The sequence below is a fragment of the Sorex fumeus genome, unplaced genomic scaffold, assembly GCF_029834395.1.
Source record: "Sorex fumeus unplaced genomic scaffold, SorFum_2.1 ptg000188l, whole genome shotgun sequence".
NCBI classification, from domain to species: domain Eukaryota; kingdom Metazoa; phylum Chordata; class Mammalia; order Eulipotyphla; family Soricidae; genus Sorex; species Sorex fumeus.
In genome coordinates this window covers 147,501-164,277 of record NW_026606245.1, presented here as the reverse complement: position 1 = coordinate 164,277, position 16,777 = coordinate 147,501, and the positions used below count along the sequence as shown (strand labels likewise).

General features: G+C 60.5%; 1 protein-coding gene across 2 annotated transcripts in view; it reads left to right on the top strand.

Annotated features, from left to right (window-relative positions):
* RGL1 (ral guanine nucleotide dissociation stimulator like 1) overlaps nucleotides 1-16,777 on the top strand; it is an 88,547-nt gene that overhangs the window by 57,119 nt on the left and 14,651 nt on the right. For both annotated transcript variants that reach the window (XM_056107989.1, XM_056107990.1), the window contains 4 exons: nucleotides 10,795-10,872; nucleotides 13,106-13,290; nucleotides 14,613-14,734; nucleotides 15,298-15,513. In XM_056107989.1, coding sequence (XP_055963964.1) covers nucleotides 10,795-10,872; nucleotides 13,106-13,290; nucleotides 14,613-14,734; nucleotides 15,298-15,513 — 601 coding nt within the window. The remainder of the gene's footprint in view (nucleotides 1-10,794; nucleotides 10,873-13,105; nucleotides 13,291-14,612; nucleotides 14,735-15,297; nucleotides 15,514-16,777) is intronic.

Below are 16,777 nucleotides of genomic sequence, written 5' to 3'. Positions count from 1 at the left end.
TTCCTCCTGGTTCATGCACTCAAGAATTACTCCTGGCAGTGCTTGGGGGATGCTGGGAATCGAACCCGGGTCAGCCGCGTGCAAGGCAAGCGCCCTGCCCGCTGTGCTCTCTCTCTGGCCCCCACTTCCGACTCTCTTGAGAAGGGAATTTAAAACCCAGTTCTGGGTTTGGAGAATTTCTCGGCTTCGCATGGGGGAGTCCTGGGTTTCACCCCTGAACACCTGACGTCCCGAGCACGGAGGTACGGCCTCTGAGCACGTTACTCAGAGTAGCCCGGGCACTGCCAGGTGTGGTCCAAAAACCAGTCTCCCCCCCTCTCCCCCTGAAAAAATAATTTTTTTTAAGTTCATTTCCAGTATGGGTGAGGTGATTCACAAAGGGAGTTGTTTTGAATCGTTTTTTTTTTTTTCTTTTTTTGCTTTTCGGGTCCCGCCCAGCGATGCCCAGGGCCGACTCCTGGCTCTGCGCTCAGGGATCACTCCTGGTGGTGCTCGGGGGACCCTAGGGGATGATGCCGGGGATCGAACCCAGGTAGGCCACGTGCTAGGCTGACGCCCTCCCCGCTGTGCTATCGCTCCAACCCCCCCTGTGGATGCGGTTTACGTTCATAAAACAAGTGTCTGGTCCCTTAGAATCAGAGTTGAACTCCGACAGAAGAATTTTTGCAGAAACTTGCCCATGAATGAATGAATGAATGAATAAATAAATGTACTCTTGCCACTTCTGCCTTACCTGTAAATCTGAGGCTGGATAGTCACCGTTGATTTGACCCAAACGCGGGTTCTGTGACACGTGGGGGCGGCGGGGAGGAGGGCCAGTCGGCTGTTGGGGGTCATAATATCAGTCCCCATTTTAGGCACCAGCCCCATTCAGTCCTGCAAACCGGCCTTTTTCTTTTTGTTTCATTTCGTTTGGGGGCCACACCCGGCGATGCTCAGGGCTTAACTCCTGGTGGTGCTGGGCGGACCCTTCGGGATGTCGGGAGCTGAAGTCCCACCGTCCCATGGCGCCTGCCCCATAAGCAGGAGATCGTACTTTGTTGTGAGTGAGTTGGATCTCTGATGTGGGTTTTTTTTTTTTTTTATTTTTGCGCGACCTGCTGGCAGTTGTTTCTCTGGGCAGGCCGGGCCGTGCCGCCGACCCCCCCGCGGAACCCTTGAAGGCAGCTGTGCTCTGTCGTGGTCCCCTCCGAGGGGAGAGCTGAAGAGAGGCTTTGAGTTGCCTCCAGCCTCCAGCTCTCGTCATCTGGAACCGCTTACTTGCCTGGGTTGGGAAAACACACACGCACACGCACACACACACACACACATACATGCGCAGCACACGCACAGTACACACACATACACACATACACACACGCACACACACATGTGCACACCCGGCACACGCACACACACGCGCACACACATGCACGCACGCACACACAACACATGCACATACACACGCGCACACAATCACACACTCGTGCGCACACACACAAACACGCACTCACACATGCACAGCACGTGCACACATACACGCACGCACATGCACGCACGCACACACAGCACGCACACACACGCACACTTGCGCACATACGCACACACGTACACACACGTGCACACACCCACACATACATGCACAGCACACACACAGTACACACATATACACACATACACGCACACACACATGCACACACCCGGCACACGCACACACACGCATGCGCACACACATGCACAGCACACACAGCACATGCACGTACACACGTGCACACACAAACACGTACTCATGCACACACACATGCACAGCACACACCCACACACCCGCACGCACACACAGCACATGCACATACACGCGCACACAATCACGCACTCGTGCACACACAAACACACACGCATGCACACACACATGCATGCACACACATGCACGCACGCACACACAGCACACACACGCACACATGCACACACGCGCACACACCCACACACCCGCACGCACACACAGCACATGCACATACACGCGCACACAATCACGCACTCGTGCACACACAAACACGCACGCATGCACACACACATGCATGCACACACATGCACGCACGCACACACAGCACACACACGCACACATGCACACACGCGCACACACCCACACACCCGCACGCACACACAGCACATGCACATACACGCGCACACAATCACGCACTCGTGCACACACAAACACGCACGCGTGCACACACGCATGCACACACATGCACGCACGCACACACAGCACACACACGCACACATGCACACACGCGCACACACCCACACACCCGCACGCACACACAGCACATGCACATACACGCGCACACAATCACGCACTCGTGCGCACACAAACACGCACGCATGCACACACACATGCATGCACACACATGCACGCACGCACACACAGCACACACACGCACACATGCACACACGCGCACACACCCACACACCCGCACGCACACACAGCACATGCACATACACGCGCACACAATCACGCACTCGTGCGCACACAAACACGCACGCATGCACACACACATGCACGCACACACATGCACGCACGCACACACAGCACACACACGCACACATGCGCACACACGCACAGTGCACGCACATACACACATACACACACACGCGCACACACTCTCCTAGTCGGGGCCCGGCCGCCCCAGCTCTGCTGACACAGCCCGAGACCCAGTGGCCCTGCCTGGCCGGCGTCTGTCCCCCCTCAGGGTCAGCAGCGAAGCCGAAGGGACCTTGGACGCCCTCCCCAGGCCGAGCTCCGGCCGGGAGCACCGGCCCCTGCCTGCCCAGGGAGCCCTCGAGCGTGGCCGCGCCGCCGTGCGGGCGCTGCGGGATCTGATTTTCTCAGACCTCGGAGCCCCACGCGTGTTCCAGGCGTGTCCCTCGTCCTGGCCATTAGCGAGAGGACGGGAGTCCGCGGCAGCTCCGCCCCAGCACGAGAGAACCCAGGCTCACGGCTCGCTCGGTCGGCTGGGCCTCGACTTACCCTCGGGGCTGTCACCCTGGGCTCCCAGCATTTTCTGCAGCCTTCTATCTGTCGCTCTGTCTCTCTCTGTCTCTGTCTCTCTGTCTCTGTCTCCTCTGCCTCTATCTCTGTTTCTCCCTGTCTCTTTCTCTCTGTCTCTTTCTGTCTCTGTCTCTGTCTCTTTGTCTCCTGTGTCTTTGTGTCTCTCTGTCTCTGTTTCTCTGTCTCTATCTCTGTCTGTTTTTCTCTGTCTCTCTTTGCCCTTCTGTCTCTTTGTCTTTGTCTCTGTCTTTGTCTCTTTCTGTCTTTCTGTCTCTCTGTGTCTCTGTCTCTCTCTGTTTCTCTCTGTCTCTTTCTTTCTCTGTCTCTCTGTGTCCTGTTTCTCTATGTCTGTCTCTCTCTGTCCTTCTGTCTCTCTGTCTCTGTCTCTCTGTCTCTGTCTCTCTGTCTTTCTCTGTCTCTGTCTCTCTCTGTTTTTCTCTCACTGTCTCTCTGTGTCCTGTCTCTCTGTTTCTCTGTCTCTGTCTCTGTTTCTCTCTCTCTGTTTCTCTTTCTGTCCCTCTCTGTCCTTCTGTCTCTGTCTCTGTCTCCCTGTCTCTGTGTCTCTCTGTGTCTCTCTGTCTGTCTCCTGAATCTCTTTCTGTCTCTGTCTCTGTCTTTCTGTCTCTCTATCTGCTTCTGTCTCTGTGTCTCTCTCTGTCTCTGTCTCTCTCTGTTTCTCTCTGTCTCACTGTGTCCTGTTTCTCTGTGTCTGTCTCTCTCTGTCTCTCTGTCTCTGTTTCTCTGTCTCTCTCTGTCCTTCTGTCTCTCTGTCTCTGTCTCGCTGTCTCTCTCGCTGTCTCTGTCTCTCTCTGTTTCTGTCTCTCTCTGTCTCTGTCTCTGTCTCCCTGTCTCTGTGTCTCTCTGTGTCTCTCTGTCTCTGTCTCTCTGAATCTCTTTCTGTCCCTGTCTCTGTCTTTCTGTCTCTCTGTCTGTCTCTGTCTCTGTCTCTCTCTCTTTGGCATTTCTGATCTCAGGAGAAAGTACAGTTGAGGCACAAACGTTCTCCACAGAAGGAGACATCACAGCCCTTGGCCTCGGCCACGAATTTGGCGCTAGTCTCCAAAGCACGGGGCGCCGGGGGCGCGCACCCGAGCCGTTCTCCCGACAGCTGGAGAAGACATTCTACCAGCTTCCGGACTTTTCCAGAAGCCGGCTGGAAGGAGGCGGCGCCTTCCGGCCTCCAAGGCCCTCGTTGTTTTTCCAAGACAAACTCGGCAGGGAAAGAAAGTCCAGGCCAGGCTCTCACGCGGACACGGAGGCGGGACCGCAGCCTCAAAGAGGATTTCCCAAGATAATAAGAGAACGTGAAAGGCCAGAACGTTAAAGACGGTGAAGGGGTCTCACCCGACAGCCTGGGGGGCAGCCGTGGGCCAGCAGGAAAGCGGCCCCGGCATCCGGCCACAGGAAAAACGCCCGACAGGATGCAGGCCGGCTTGGTCAAGAACAGCCAATAACAACCACGACGTCCACTGGTGAACAACAAGGGCCGGCAGCTGACGGAGGGCGCGGGATGCGTTTCCTCCCCACCGGTGGGGCCCTTCCGGGAGACCCTGGAAGATGCAACTCATGCGGATTGCGCCTGTCGTTTTCTGGATTTTTTTTTTTTTGGTTTTGCTTTTTGGGTCCCACCCGGCGATGCTCAGGGCTGACTCCCGGCTCTGCACTCAGGGATCACTCCTGGCGGTGCTCGGGGGACCCTAGGGGATGCCGGGAATCGAACCCGGGTCAGCCGCATGCCAGGCAAATGCCCTCCCCGCTGTGTTCTCAGCCCCTAAAAAATCTCATTTTTTGTGGGGGCACACCTGGTGATGTTCAGGGCTGACTCCCGGCTCTCCACTCAGGACTCACTCCTGGCGGTGCTCAGGGGACCCTATGAGATGCCAGGAATCGAACCTGGGTCAGCTGCGTGCAAGGCAGACGCCCTCCCCGCTGTGCTATCGTTCTGACCCCTGGTTTTGTGGGTTTTGTTTGTTTGTTTTTTGCTTTTTGGGTCCCACCCGGCGATGCCCAGGGCTGACTCCCGGCTCTGCACTCAGGACTCCCTCCTGGCGGTGCTCGGGGGACCCTGTGGGATGCCGGGAATCGAACCCGGGTCGGCCGTGTGCAAGGCCAACGCCCTCCCCACTGTGCTATTGCTCTGGTCCATCCCATCTTTTAGACTGGTATGTAAGTGGATTGTGTGTGTGTGTGTGTGTGTGTTCCCCCTCCCACCCCCCCCCCCCCCCATTTCTCCTCCTCCATCAGGACCGTCTCCTCCCTCCCTCCCCATCCTGGGGCCTCTGTTTGCCCTGTGACCTCCTTTCTCTGCTGGATCTAGGAATTGTTTCCCCTGCAGTGAGCACAGAAGGCGCCTCCAGCTTCCTCCCGTGCTGGGCTCTGAACCGGACACTCATTTTTTTTTCCATCCTCCCCTCCCCAAACCTAAATTTTCACTGGGAATTTCCTCTCCCTCCTCCTGGACTTCCGGAGCCTGTGTCGGCTTTGTGGCAGGCCACTTTCTGTACGTCCGGCTGCCTTGCGGGGCGAATATTTCCTCCCGGGCTGGGGCTTATCTCCTTGGCGTGGGAGGGGGGGTCCTCTTTCTGCTCAGAGCTGTGAAATGGAGAAGTTAAAAAAAAAAAAGCCGGAGCAATAGCACAGCGGGGAGGGCGTTTGCAAACTTGCACGTGTCCGATCCGGGTTCGATCCCCGGCATCCCCTAGGGTCCCCCGAGCACCGCCAGGAGTGATCCCTGAGCTCAGAGCCAGGAGTCAGCCCTGAGCATCGCCGGGTGGGACCCAAGAAGAAAAAAAAAACAAACCAAAAACTGAAACAAAAATAAAAACCAATAAACGAACAAACTCCTCTCAAAGTCCATGTACACTGGGGCCCGAGCGATAGCACAGCAGGGAGGGCGTTTGCCTTGCATGCGGCCGACCCGGGTTCGATCCCCGGCATCCCCTAGGGTCCCCCGAGCACCGCCAGGAGTGATTCCTGAGTACAGAGCCGGGAGTCAGCACTGAGCATCGCCGGGTGGGACCCAAAAGGCCAAAATAGCATTAATAATAATAATAATAATAATGAGTCATGGGACTGGACAGATAGCACAGCGGGGAGGGTGTTTGCCTTGCACGCAGCCGACCCGGGTTCGACCCCCGGCATCCCCTAGGGGCCCCCGAGCACCGCCAGGAGTGACCCCTGGCGACATCAGCCGACCCCTTTGGAGGTGCTTCCACTAGGCCCCACGTTGTGTGGGGACCGTCTCTTAAAACACGACCGAGCGGGACTTCTCTTTCCCTCGGCCCCTGCTGGCTGCGGCCCTCCCGGCCGGCCTCTCACTTCCTTTTCCCTTTTCTCGTTTATTTCGGGGCATCTGCACGCTCACTGCTTGCCAGGTGCCAGGGGACCCTGTGCGTGTGCGTGCGTGTGTGTGTGTGTGTGTGTGTGTGTGTGTGTCTGTGTGTGGTGGGGGCAGTGAGTTCGACCCCCACGTCCGCCCCGGGCTGGGTGGCCCCTCCACCCGTGACCTCCTGCCCGGCCCGGGTTTTCAGTAGATTGTGCGTTGACGGGCCTCTTGGCGTCTGTCTGGGTGGGCGGGAGACTTCCTGTCCCCCCCACCCTCCAGGTCCCCCCGGCCCAGGGGGACTTCTGTGGGGACCTCAGTGGGCACTGGCCACCTTGGCCCTTTCACCAATGACCTCCCTTGGGTCCCTTCATGCACGGAGCAGGTGTCCGCATAGGGACCTGCCTCCTCCATGATCTGGGCCCAGGCAACGTGGTTTGGACCCTCCCGACAGTGCTCAGGGCTTCCTCCTGGATCAGTGCTCAGGGATAGGAGTATAAGGAGTGAACAGACCCCCAGAGCTGGAGAGAGAGAGAGAGAGAGAGAGCGAGCGAGCGAGCGCCGGGCTCTTGCTTTGCCTGCAGCAGACACGGGTTCGACCCCTGGCATCCCGTATAATCCCCTCAGCACCACCAGGAGTGATTCTTTTCTTTCCTTTCCTTTTCTTTTCTTTTTTTTTCTTTTTGGGTCCCACCCGGCGATGCTCAGGGCTGACTCCCGGCTCTGCACTCAGGAATCACTCCTGCCCGAGCACTGGGGGACCCTTGGGGATGCTGGGGATCGAGCCCGGGTTGGCCGCGTGCAAGGAAGTGAAATCCCAGGCGGTGATGGGGCCAGCTCTCTCCCCAGCCTACCCTGTGCTAACCCTGTCCCGTCCTTCCCGGCAGGACAGGGGCTCAGGCCGGCCTTAGGCCTCTAGCCCGCAGCCCCTCCCCCCAGGGGCCACCGGCCTTTCTGGAGGCCGCGTCCTGGCCCTGGGGCCCCGCTGGGTGGAGCAATGCCCGCCCCGTGGAGGTCGTGTTTTCGGTGAGGGGGTGGCCCTGGGCGCTGTCCTGCTCGGGAGGGCGGGTGGCGGTTAACACACCACATCTGGCCACCTCTGGGCTGGACGGTGCAACCTTCCCTGGCCGCCTGCCCCCGGCCGGCTGGCTGGGCATCTCCCCAACATTCCTCGCATTCCGCCCACGAGAGCCCAGAGCCGGGCTCTGGCCCGCAGCCCCCCTCCCCCGACTTCCTCCCCTCCCAGTGTGGCTTCCAGTTCCGGCTCCGGATAGAGCGGTCACAGTGCCCAGAGCTCAAAGCAGACCGTGTCCAGGCACCTTGGGGGCTGGAGGTGACAGTCAAGGCCAAGAAGGAGGTTTAAAGCCTGGACAGGCTGCAGTCTTGGACCCGTCTACCCGCAGTGTCCTGGGGACAGGTGGCAGAAGACCCAGATCCCTGGGCCTCCCCTCTCACGTAGGGACTGGGCACAGTGACTCCCTCTCATGTGAGAGGAGCTTCCTGCATGTCACTGCATTCCTGGTGCAGATGTCATGCACGGCACTGTGTTTCAGGCTTGGATGTGATGCATATCACTGTGTCCCTGGTGCAGATGTGATGCACGGCACTGTGTCCCAGGGTCAGATGTGATGCATTATCTTGTGGGGGGGGGGGGGATTGGCCATATGGGGAGTCTTCTTATCAGGATGCTGGCACCGCTGACACTGAGAAGGCAGGGGGCGACAGTCCCGCCTGCTGCTTGGGCACTGCTGAGCTTTTGATGACACCTGGGCAGTCTGCAAACAACTTCCGGTGGGTGGAGCCTACAAACTCCTCCTTCTCTTGTTTAGAACTGCTTAGAAAGATCATTGGTGGACCACAAAAGGGGACGGATGGGAGGAAGAGAGGAAGGGAAGGAAGGGAAGGAAGAGAAGGAAGGAAGGAAGGAAGAGAAGGAAGGAAGGAAGGAAGGAAGGAAGGAAGGAAGGAAGGGAGGGAGGGAGGGAGGGGAAAAGTGAGGGGGTGGAAGGAGCCAAGACCCTTGGTTAGAAAGCCTGTTCCTTGACACCTTCCTTAGAAGAGCCACAGTCCCAAGCCCTGGGGTCCCCCCGAGACCCTGGCTTCATCCCCTCTCCCCAAACTGCCCCCCACCCCGTGTCTGCTGTGCCCTGGACTTCGAGCCTGGCTGCGATGTCGGCCACAGTTAAACATTGGAGCGTTGTTCTCTCTCTCTCCCTGGTAATCTTCAGTCCGTGGTAAATCATTGCTCAGGGCCGGACTGGGGGAGGCGGGGGTGGGGGCCTGTCCTGCTGCCTGCGAAGGGTGGGAGAAGCACATCGGGTCCTTCCAACGGCCGGGCCCACGCCGAGCCCTCGGAGCCGGTGGCTCTGTCTGTTCTGTTTTGGGGGTCACGCCCGGCGGTGCTCGGGGCTTCCTCCTGGCTCTGCACTCTTGAATGACTCCGGAGAGTGGCTCAGGGGGCTGGGATCGAACCCGGGTTGGCCGGGGGTGCCAGGCAGACGCCCTCCCTGCCGTCCCCCGCTGCCTCAGCCCACGGTCTGGGACGGGATGGAAGGTGGTCTCTGTAGGTCCTCCCCAGGGCTCCCCCTTCCCAGAATCTCTGTTGTCATGGGCCAACCCCACCGGCTCACGAGGGCTTCCCCGGGCTGCGGTTTCTTGGTGGGTCTGTTTTCTGGAGGTGCTTCTGTCCCCCAAGGGTTAGGAGAACACTCGCCCCAGGCACCCGCCATCTCCCTTCTCAGGGGACACAGTGTACAGTTTGGGTATTCAGGTTGCAACCCCATCCCAAAACCTCCTCTTTCAAAGAGCATTCGACACAGAACGGCCGTCTGTCCTGTTGGGCGTTGGGAGGTCGTGGTTGCTTGCTCCTGGCTCAGTGCTCGGGGGGAACCAGATGCCGTGTCCCCAGGCCAGACACGGGCAAAGTGAGTACCGCGTCTCTCGGTTCTGGAGCTGAGTGTTTGTGTGAATGACACGGTTCTCTTAAGATTTGCTTTGTAGGGCTGGAGCGAGAGCCCAGCGCGGGGAGGGCGTTGGCCTGGCACGCGGCTGACCCGGGTTCGATTCCCCGGCATCCCCTAGGGTCCCCTGAGCATCGCCAGGAGTGATCCCTGAGTGCAGAGCCGGGAGTCAACCCTGAGCATCGCCAGGTGGGACCCAAAAAGCAATCAATCAATCAATCAATCAATAATCAAGAGTGATGAACCAGGGACCTGGGCAATAGCACAGCAGGTAGGGGGTTGGCCTGGCACATGGCCGACCCAGGTTCGATCCCCGGCATTCCCGAGGGCCCCCCGAGCACCGCCAGGAGGGATTCCTGAGTGCAGAGCCAGGAGTCAGCCTTGAACATCGCCGGGTGGGACCCAACAAGCAAAAAAAAACTTGTTTTGTTTTGGGGTCACCCTCGGTGGTGTTCGGGGCCTCTCCTGGCATGTTTGGGTGTTGGGCATCAAAGCTGGTCGTCCCACGGGTGCTAAACCAGTCATGCCGCCGTCTCCCCAAAGCTTAGGGATTTTTTGGGGGGGGACTCCTGTTCTCGCCAACTGGACGCTCAGCCCTGTGGCATTGGGGACCCCCGGCTCACCCCGGCAGTGCTGGGGGCCGTGTTCGGGGGGACCCCTGCAGTGCCAGGATTCAAACCCAGGGTGGCCCTGACGCCTGTTCAGTCTCCCCTTGGTGGGGGGGAGGGTCTCTCTGAGCCCCTCGACCTCTTTGGAGCTGATGTCACAGCTGTGAACGTGCATGGTGTGGCTGGTGGCTTGGCAGGGGGTGCCCTGAGCCGAGGGGCGTCTCCCGAGGGCCCCCCACCCCACCCCCCGCGGCGTTCCGGCCATCCGCGTGCTTGCAGGGGTGAGGGGTGGCGGGCCCGCATCCTGCTCTGGCTTCATCCATTAACCAAATCGCAGACGAACAGAGTCCAGGTGGAGCCCGGCTGACCCCCGCTGACCCCTGCTGGCCTGCAGCTGCCCGGGGGGCCCCCACGGGGGTCTCAGCCAGGCAGGGCTGAGGGGAGGCGGCCTCCTCCCCCCCGGGCCGGGCCGGAACTGTGGGTGGAAACCCACCACGGCCGACCTCCAGGCTGGGGACCCTGGGGACCCAAGGCCGTGAGCAGCAGTTGGGGGCGGGGGTCCCATGGGGGGGCAGACACAGCCTGGGGCCCTGTCCCCGCAGACCCCGTCCCCACGGGGCCTGCGCTCTGGGTGGTGGGTCCTGCCTGCTCCCGCCCGGGGGAGGGGGGTCTTGCTTCCTCGGAGCCGGGCAGGGGTGGGCTTTGCCCCACCCCCTCCGCAGGGCAGAACATTCCAGAAGGCTGTGCGGGGATGTTCCCCCCTGCACGGAGTGTCGCGGTGCTGTGGGGGACCCCCGGCGGGCCGGGAGGTCTGTGTCCGGCTCTGCTGACGGCCCCGTCTGTCTGTCTGTCTGTCTGTCTGTCTGTCTGCCCGGGCAGGTACGGGGACCTGACTAGCCCCTACGGCGCAGACAACGGGAGCCCCGTCTCGGCGGAGAGCAGGGCGGCCATCCGGAAGTGAGTATGCGCCGTCCGGGGGCCTGTGTGTGTGTGTGTGTGTGTGTGTGTGTGTGTGCGCGCACACGCCTGTGTGTCTGTGTGTCTGTGCATCTGTATATGTCTATGTGTATGTGTGTCTCTGTGTGCGTCTGTGTGTCTGTGTTTATGTCTGTGTGTCTGTGTGTGTGCCTGTGTGTGTTTGTGTCAGTGTGTGTGTTTGTCTGTGTTTGTGTCTGTGTGTTTGTGTGTGTGTCTGTCTGCAACTGTATGTCTATATGTGTGTGTGCCTGTGTGTCTGTGCATCTGTACAAGTCTGTGTGTCTCTGTGTGTTTGTGTGTGTCTGTGTGTTTGTGTATGTGTCTGCAACTGTATATGTCTATGTGTGTGTGTCTGTCTTAAACTGTATATGTTTATGTGTGTGTGTCATTGTGTGTGTTTGTGTGTGTGCCTGTGTCTCTGTGTTTGTGCATCTGTCTATATCTATGTGTGTATGTATGTCTATGTGTGTCTTTGTGTGCTTGTGTCTGTGTGTGTTTGTGTGTGTGCCTGTGTCTGTGCATCTGTATATGTCTATGTGTGTGTCATTGTGTGTGTGCCTGTGTGTCTGTGCATCTGTACAAGTCTGTGTGTGCCTGTGTCTCTGTATCTGTGTCTGTGTTTATGTCTGTGTGTGTCTCTGTGTGTGTTTGTGTGTGTGTTTGTGTGTGTCAGTGTCTGTCTGCATCTGTATATGTCTGTGTGTGTGTGTGCCTGTGTGTCTGTGCATCTGTCTATATCTGTGTGTCTTTGTGTGTGTGTCTGTGTGTGGGTGTGTCCCTCACTGCCCGTCCTCATCTCTCCCTGCCCCCCCCCCCGACTTTCTTCCCTCCCTCCTCTGCCGTCTCCTCCCTAAACTCAGGGTTGGGGGTCCAGGCCCCCCCACGCAAGGAGATGCCCTTCCCTTCCCTTCCCTCCCCCGGGCCCTCGGGAATGCGGACAAGTGGGGTCCCCAGAGGGACATGGGGGTTGGGGGAGAAAGGGACGTGGGGTGGTCACGGGATGGCCCCAGGGCCGTGCCTGGAGGCGCAGATGGTCCCGGGTGCTGGTCTCTTCCTTCCGGCTGCGGTTCCGTCTGGCCTGGGCGGGCGCAGTTCCCCGAAGCTGCTGGAATGAGGAATTCCGGCCACTGCTTCCTGGGGCAGGAAGGGGGGTCAGGCCCGTAGCCCCTCCCCTTCCCGCGGGAGACCCCGGCCCCCCAGGCCCCTCCAGAGTCCCCTAAGGCCCCCCAAGGCCACCGGGCTGGGGAGCCGAGGGCTGGCCGTGACCCTGGGTGGGGGGTGCGGTCAGGGTGGGACCGCCCTGTCCACGTCCCTCTGCTGCCCTGGGCGCCAGCGTCCTGCCCGCGTGTGGGTCTGTCCTCCCCTCCCCCCCCCACTCCTTCCCAAGCCTTGGGCCCGGGACACGCGTGCGGGGACACTCCAGGCTGTCACCACACTCCCCCTTCCTTGCAGTGGACACCCATGGGCCCGGCCTCCCGTATCAGGGCCTGGGGACCGTCATGGGCAGGATGCCGGGACGTCAGGGTCCCCTGGGCGGCCGACAGTGTGTGCCCGTGTGTGTGTGTGGGGGGGGGCTGCTGTGTGTTTCCCTGGGGGGGTGGTGGTTGCGTGCATGTGTGTCTGTGCGTGTCCGTGTTTAGGGGGGGTTTGTGTGCATATGTGTATCCTTCCGGGGGTGGGGTTTTATGTGTGTGTGCGCGTGTGGATTGACTGCTCGAGGCGTGTGGTGGGTTGAGGTGTGTGCATGTGTGTGCTCACACACGTTTGTGAGCGTGTGTGTTTACGTGGGGATTTGTGTGTGCTTGTTTATGTGTGGGTGTTGGCATGTGGGTGTGTTTGTGAGTATCCACGTGCGTGCGTGTGCGTGGGGGACTGTGATGTGTTGGTGAGTGTGTTTGTGCGTACATGTGTGTGTTTATCTGTGTGTGTGTCTGCCCGTGGTGTTTGCCTGTGTTCTGTGTGTGTTTGCCTGTGTCCGTGTGTGTGTACACATGTGTTTATCTCTGCGTGTCTACCCATGATATTTGCGTGTGCTCTGTGTGTGTGAGCGTATACTTGTGTTTATCTGCGTGTGCGTGAGCGTCACACTTGTGTTCATCTGTGTGTGTCTTCCTGTGGTGTTTGCCTGCGTGTGTGTCTGTGTGTGTACGTGGGGGGTGGGTCCTCGCGGGGGATGGGGTCTCATCCCCGCCCCCCGCCCCGCCCCCCCCAGCGCCATCGCCTCCATCCTGCGGGCCTGGCTGGACCAATGCGCCGAGGACTTCTGGGAGCCGCCCGGCTTCCCCTGCCTGCAGCGCCTCCTCGGGTACCTGCGGGCCGCCATGCCCGGCTCGGACCCCGAGCGCCGGGCCCAGAACCTGCTGGAGCAGTTCCAGAAGCAGGACGCGGACCCGGACAGTGAGTGCCCGTCCGTCCCCGAGGCCCCGCCCCTGCTGGGGAACGGGTGTGGGGGGGTGGGGGGCTCCTACCGGGCTCGGGGCACCGGGGGTCTCGGGGCTGCCGGCCAGGCAGCTGGGTGCCCCGGTTCGGGGGAGCTGGTCCTGGCAGAGAGCTGGACAGGGGGACAGGTGGTGGCCGGCCTCTGCCCTCGGGGCTGTCGGAGGATGTCTGTGGTCCTGAGGGGGTCCCTTGACCCCAGGGCGTCTGGTGGGAGGCCCCCAAAGGTGGGGGGGAGAGAGAGAGAGAGGGAAGGAGGGAGGGAGGGAGGATGGGGGCGTTTCTGGCGCCCATCCAGGCCGGCCTGGCCGCAGGCCCGGGTGACTCACCCCTGCAGAATGCTGGGATCCCAGGGCTCCCCCAGAGGCCGCCCGGCCCCTCCGGCCTCCGCCCCCCGCCCCTCCCCTCCCCTCCTCCCTGCGGCCCTGGGAAAGGCCACGGGCCTGGTGTGCGTCTGGCTCAGTTTCCTGCCGCAGAAGCCGCGGGAAGGAAGCGGTTCCCGCCGGGCTCCCCCCCCCAGCAGGGACGAGCCCAGCCCCCTCCCCGCCCCCCACCCCGCTTGGGGGCGGCTTCCCCCGGGGTGTGGAGTGGGGGTGATGGTGAAGTCTTGGGGGGACCCGGGGGTCTCAGGAGCAGCATCTGGGGAGGGAAGTAGTGACGTCTGGTCATCAATGCATCAGGGGCCTGCAGTGACGTCATCAGTCAGCCATGAAGGCTGTGGGCCTGCAGTAACGTCACAGGGCAGCTGTGACATCACGGACAGCTGTGATGTCATGAGGCAGCCATGGCATCACCAAGCAGCTGTGATATCATGGGCCTGCGGTGATGTCACAGGGCCTCCGTGACATCATGGGGCAGCTGTGAGGTCATGGGGCAGTTGTGATGTCATGGGGAGCAGCTGTGGCGTCATGGGGCAGGTGTGATGTAATGGGGCAGCTGTGATGTCATGGACCCATGGTGATGTCACAGGGCCTCCGTGACATCATGGGGCAGCTGTGAGGTCACGGGGCTGTTGTGATGTCATGGGGCAGCTGTGACATCACAGGGCAGTTGTGATGTCATGGGAGTGGCTGTGATGTCACGGGTCAGCTGTGATGTCACAGGCCCGCAGTGACGTCATGGGTCAAGGGTGAGGCACAGCTTGGTCCTGCCCTCTGCCTACCGGGGACGCGCCCCAGGAACTGGGAGCTTCTGAGGCGGGGAGCCAGACTCTCCTGTGACGCGGCGTGAGCTCGGGGCCTGTGACTGGCAGCCCGTGGCCCCTGACCCTCCCCCTCCCCCAGACGGGTCTGGCGGCCTCCCCTGCGGCCCGGACGCTGAGGACGAGCTGGAGGCAGCCACGCCTGCCGAGTTCACCTGCTTCCCCGAGGACGTGGTGGCCGAGCAGCTGACCTACATGGACGCTGTAAGTCTGTGCCAGAGACACACGGGTCCAAGAGGCCTGGGGGGGTCCTTTGGGGGGTGCTGTGGGTCCCATTGAAAAGTTGGGCAAAACTGGGTGGGCCTTTGAGGATTTTGTTTTGTTTTGGGGGGTCCCACCCGGGGATGCTCAGGGCTGACTCTTGGCTCTGCACTTGGGAATCTCTCTTGGCTGGTGCTCGGGGGACCCTAGGGGATGCTGGGGATCGAACCCGGGTCGGCTGCGTGCAAAGCCAAGCCCTACCCACTGTGCTATCTGTCCAGTCCCATGACTCATTATTATTGTTGTTGTCATTATTATTATTATTATTATTACTTTGGTCTTTTGGGTCCCACCCGGCGATGCTCAGGGCTGACTCCTGGCTCTGCACTCAGGGATCACTCCTCGTGGGGCTCGGGGGACCCTAGGGCATGCCGGGGATCGAACCCGGGTTGGCTGTCGCCCCCAGGCCGCCCCTCCAGCCCCTTCCCTTCCCTTCCCACCCGGGCCCCGGGACCGGCCGGCAGAGTGGGCAAGGCCCGGGGACCCTCCCCCCGCTCTCTCTGCAGCAGCTGTTCAAGAAGGTCGTGCCCCACCACTGCCTGGGCTGCGTGTGGTCGCGGCGGGACCGGAAGGAGAACAAGCACCTCGCGCCCACCATCCGCGCCACCATCGCCCAGTTCAACGCCCTCACCCAGTGCGTGGTCAGCACCACGCTGGGCAGCCGGGAGCTGAGGACGCAGCAGCGCGCCCGCCTCATCGAGAAGTGGATCAACATCGCCCACGTGCGTGCCGCCGCCCAGGGTCCGAGGCGGACGGGCAGCGGGGGGGGGGGTGGGGGTGGGTATCACTCTGCACACGGTTCCCCACATGGCCGGAGACGGTCCTTCCTGCCCACACGGCGCCCGTCCGGCTCATCTGCCCGCTTGGGCGGCGGGAGGCAGGAACGGGCCCCTCCCCAGACTGGGCACGAGATCCCTATCTACACACACACACACACGCACACACACGCACACGCACACACACACGTGTCACCCACATGTCTCAGCGGAACCCTCTGGGGGGCTCTGGGTGCGGGCGGGGCGGGATTCAGTGTGGGACACGTTAGGAAGGAGGGACTCGACTGTGACCCTCCGGGGGGCTGGGCTGGGGTCTGGGTCCTGGGGGACAGGGTTGGAGAACGCGCTCGACTTCCTTGGTCTTGCTGCTGTGGCCTCACTGCGCCCTCCCAGGAGGGTCCTACCCCCGTCCCCAGAACGGGGAATCGAACCCCGAGCTCTGAGCCCCAGGCTGTGGCCTGATGTTCCCCACGTGGCTGCCAGGGTTGCTGATGGCCTGCGCCCCCCCCCCCCGCTCGTATTCACCTCGAGTGTCCCAAGGGTTCTGGACCCGCGGGGTCTTGGCCCCAGGTGCCGCCTCCCACCCATAGAGGCTCTTCCGGATACACACACTCGCTCACACTCACACTCAGACACAGTCACTCACACACACAGTCTCACACACAGTCTCCCACACACTCCCACACACTCAGACACAGTCTCTCACACACACTATTACACACACAGTTACACACAGTCTCACACACTCAGACACAGTCTCTCACACACTATTACACTCACTCAGACACACACAATCTCTCATACACTCACACTCAAACACAGTCACACGCACACTCCCACACACACACTATTTCACACAGTCACACACACACTCACACACTCAGACACACAGTCTCGCACACACACACTATTACACACGGTCACACACTCTCGTAACACACTCGTGTAATACACACTCCTACACATGCTCTCTCTCAGTACACACTCGTACGACACACACATGCACTCAGGCGTGCGTGTTCTCTTCATGCTCATTCTCATATGGACACATTCTCACACACACACACGCATGCACTGTCGTGTTCTCTCAGATACTCATATCCCCAGCACACTCACACACACATTGTTTCATGCACACCCTCCCGTGTCTCTTTCTGTCTTCATCTCTTTACCCCAGTCTCCCTCTCTCTCCCTCTCTCTCTCTCTCTCT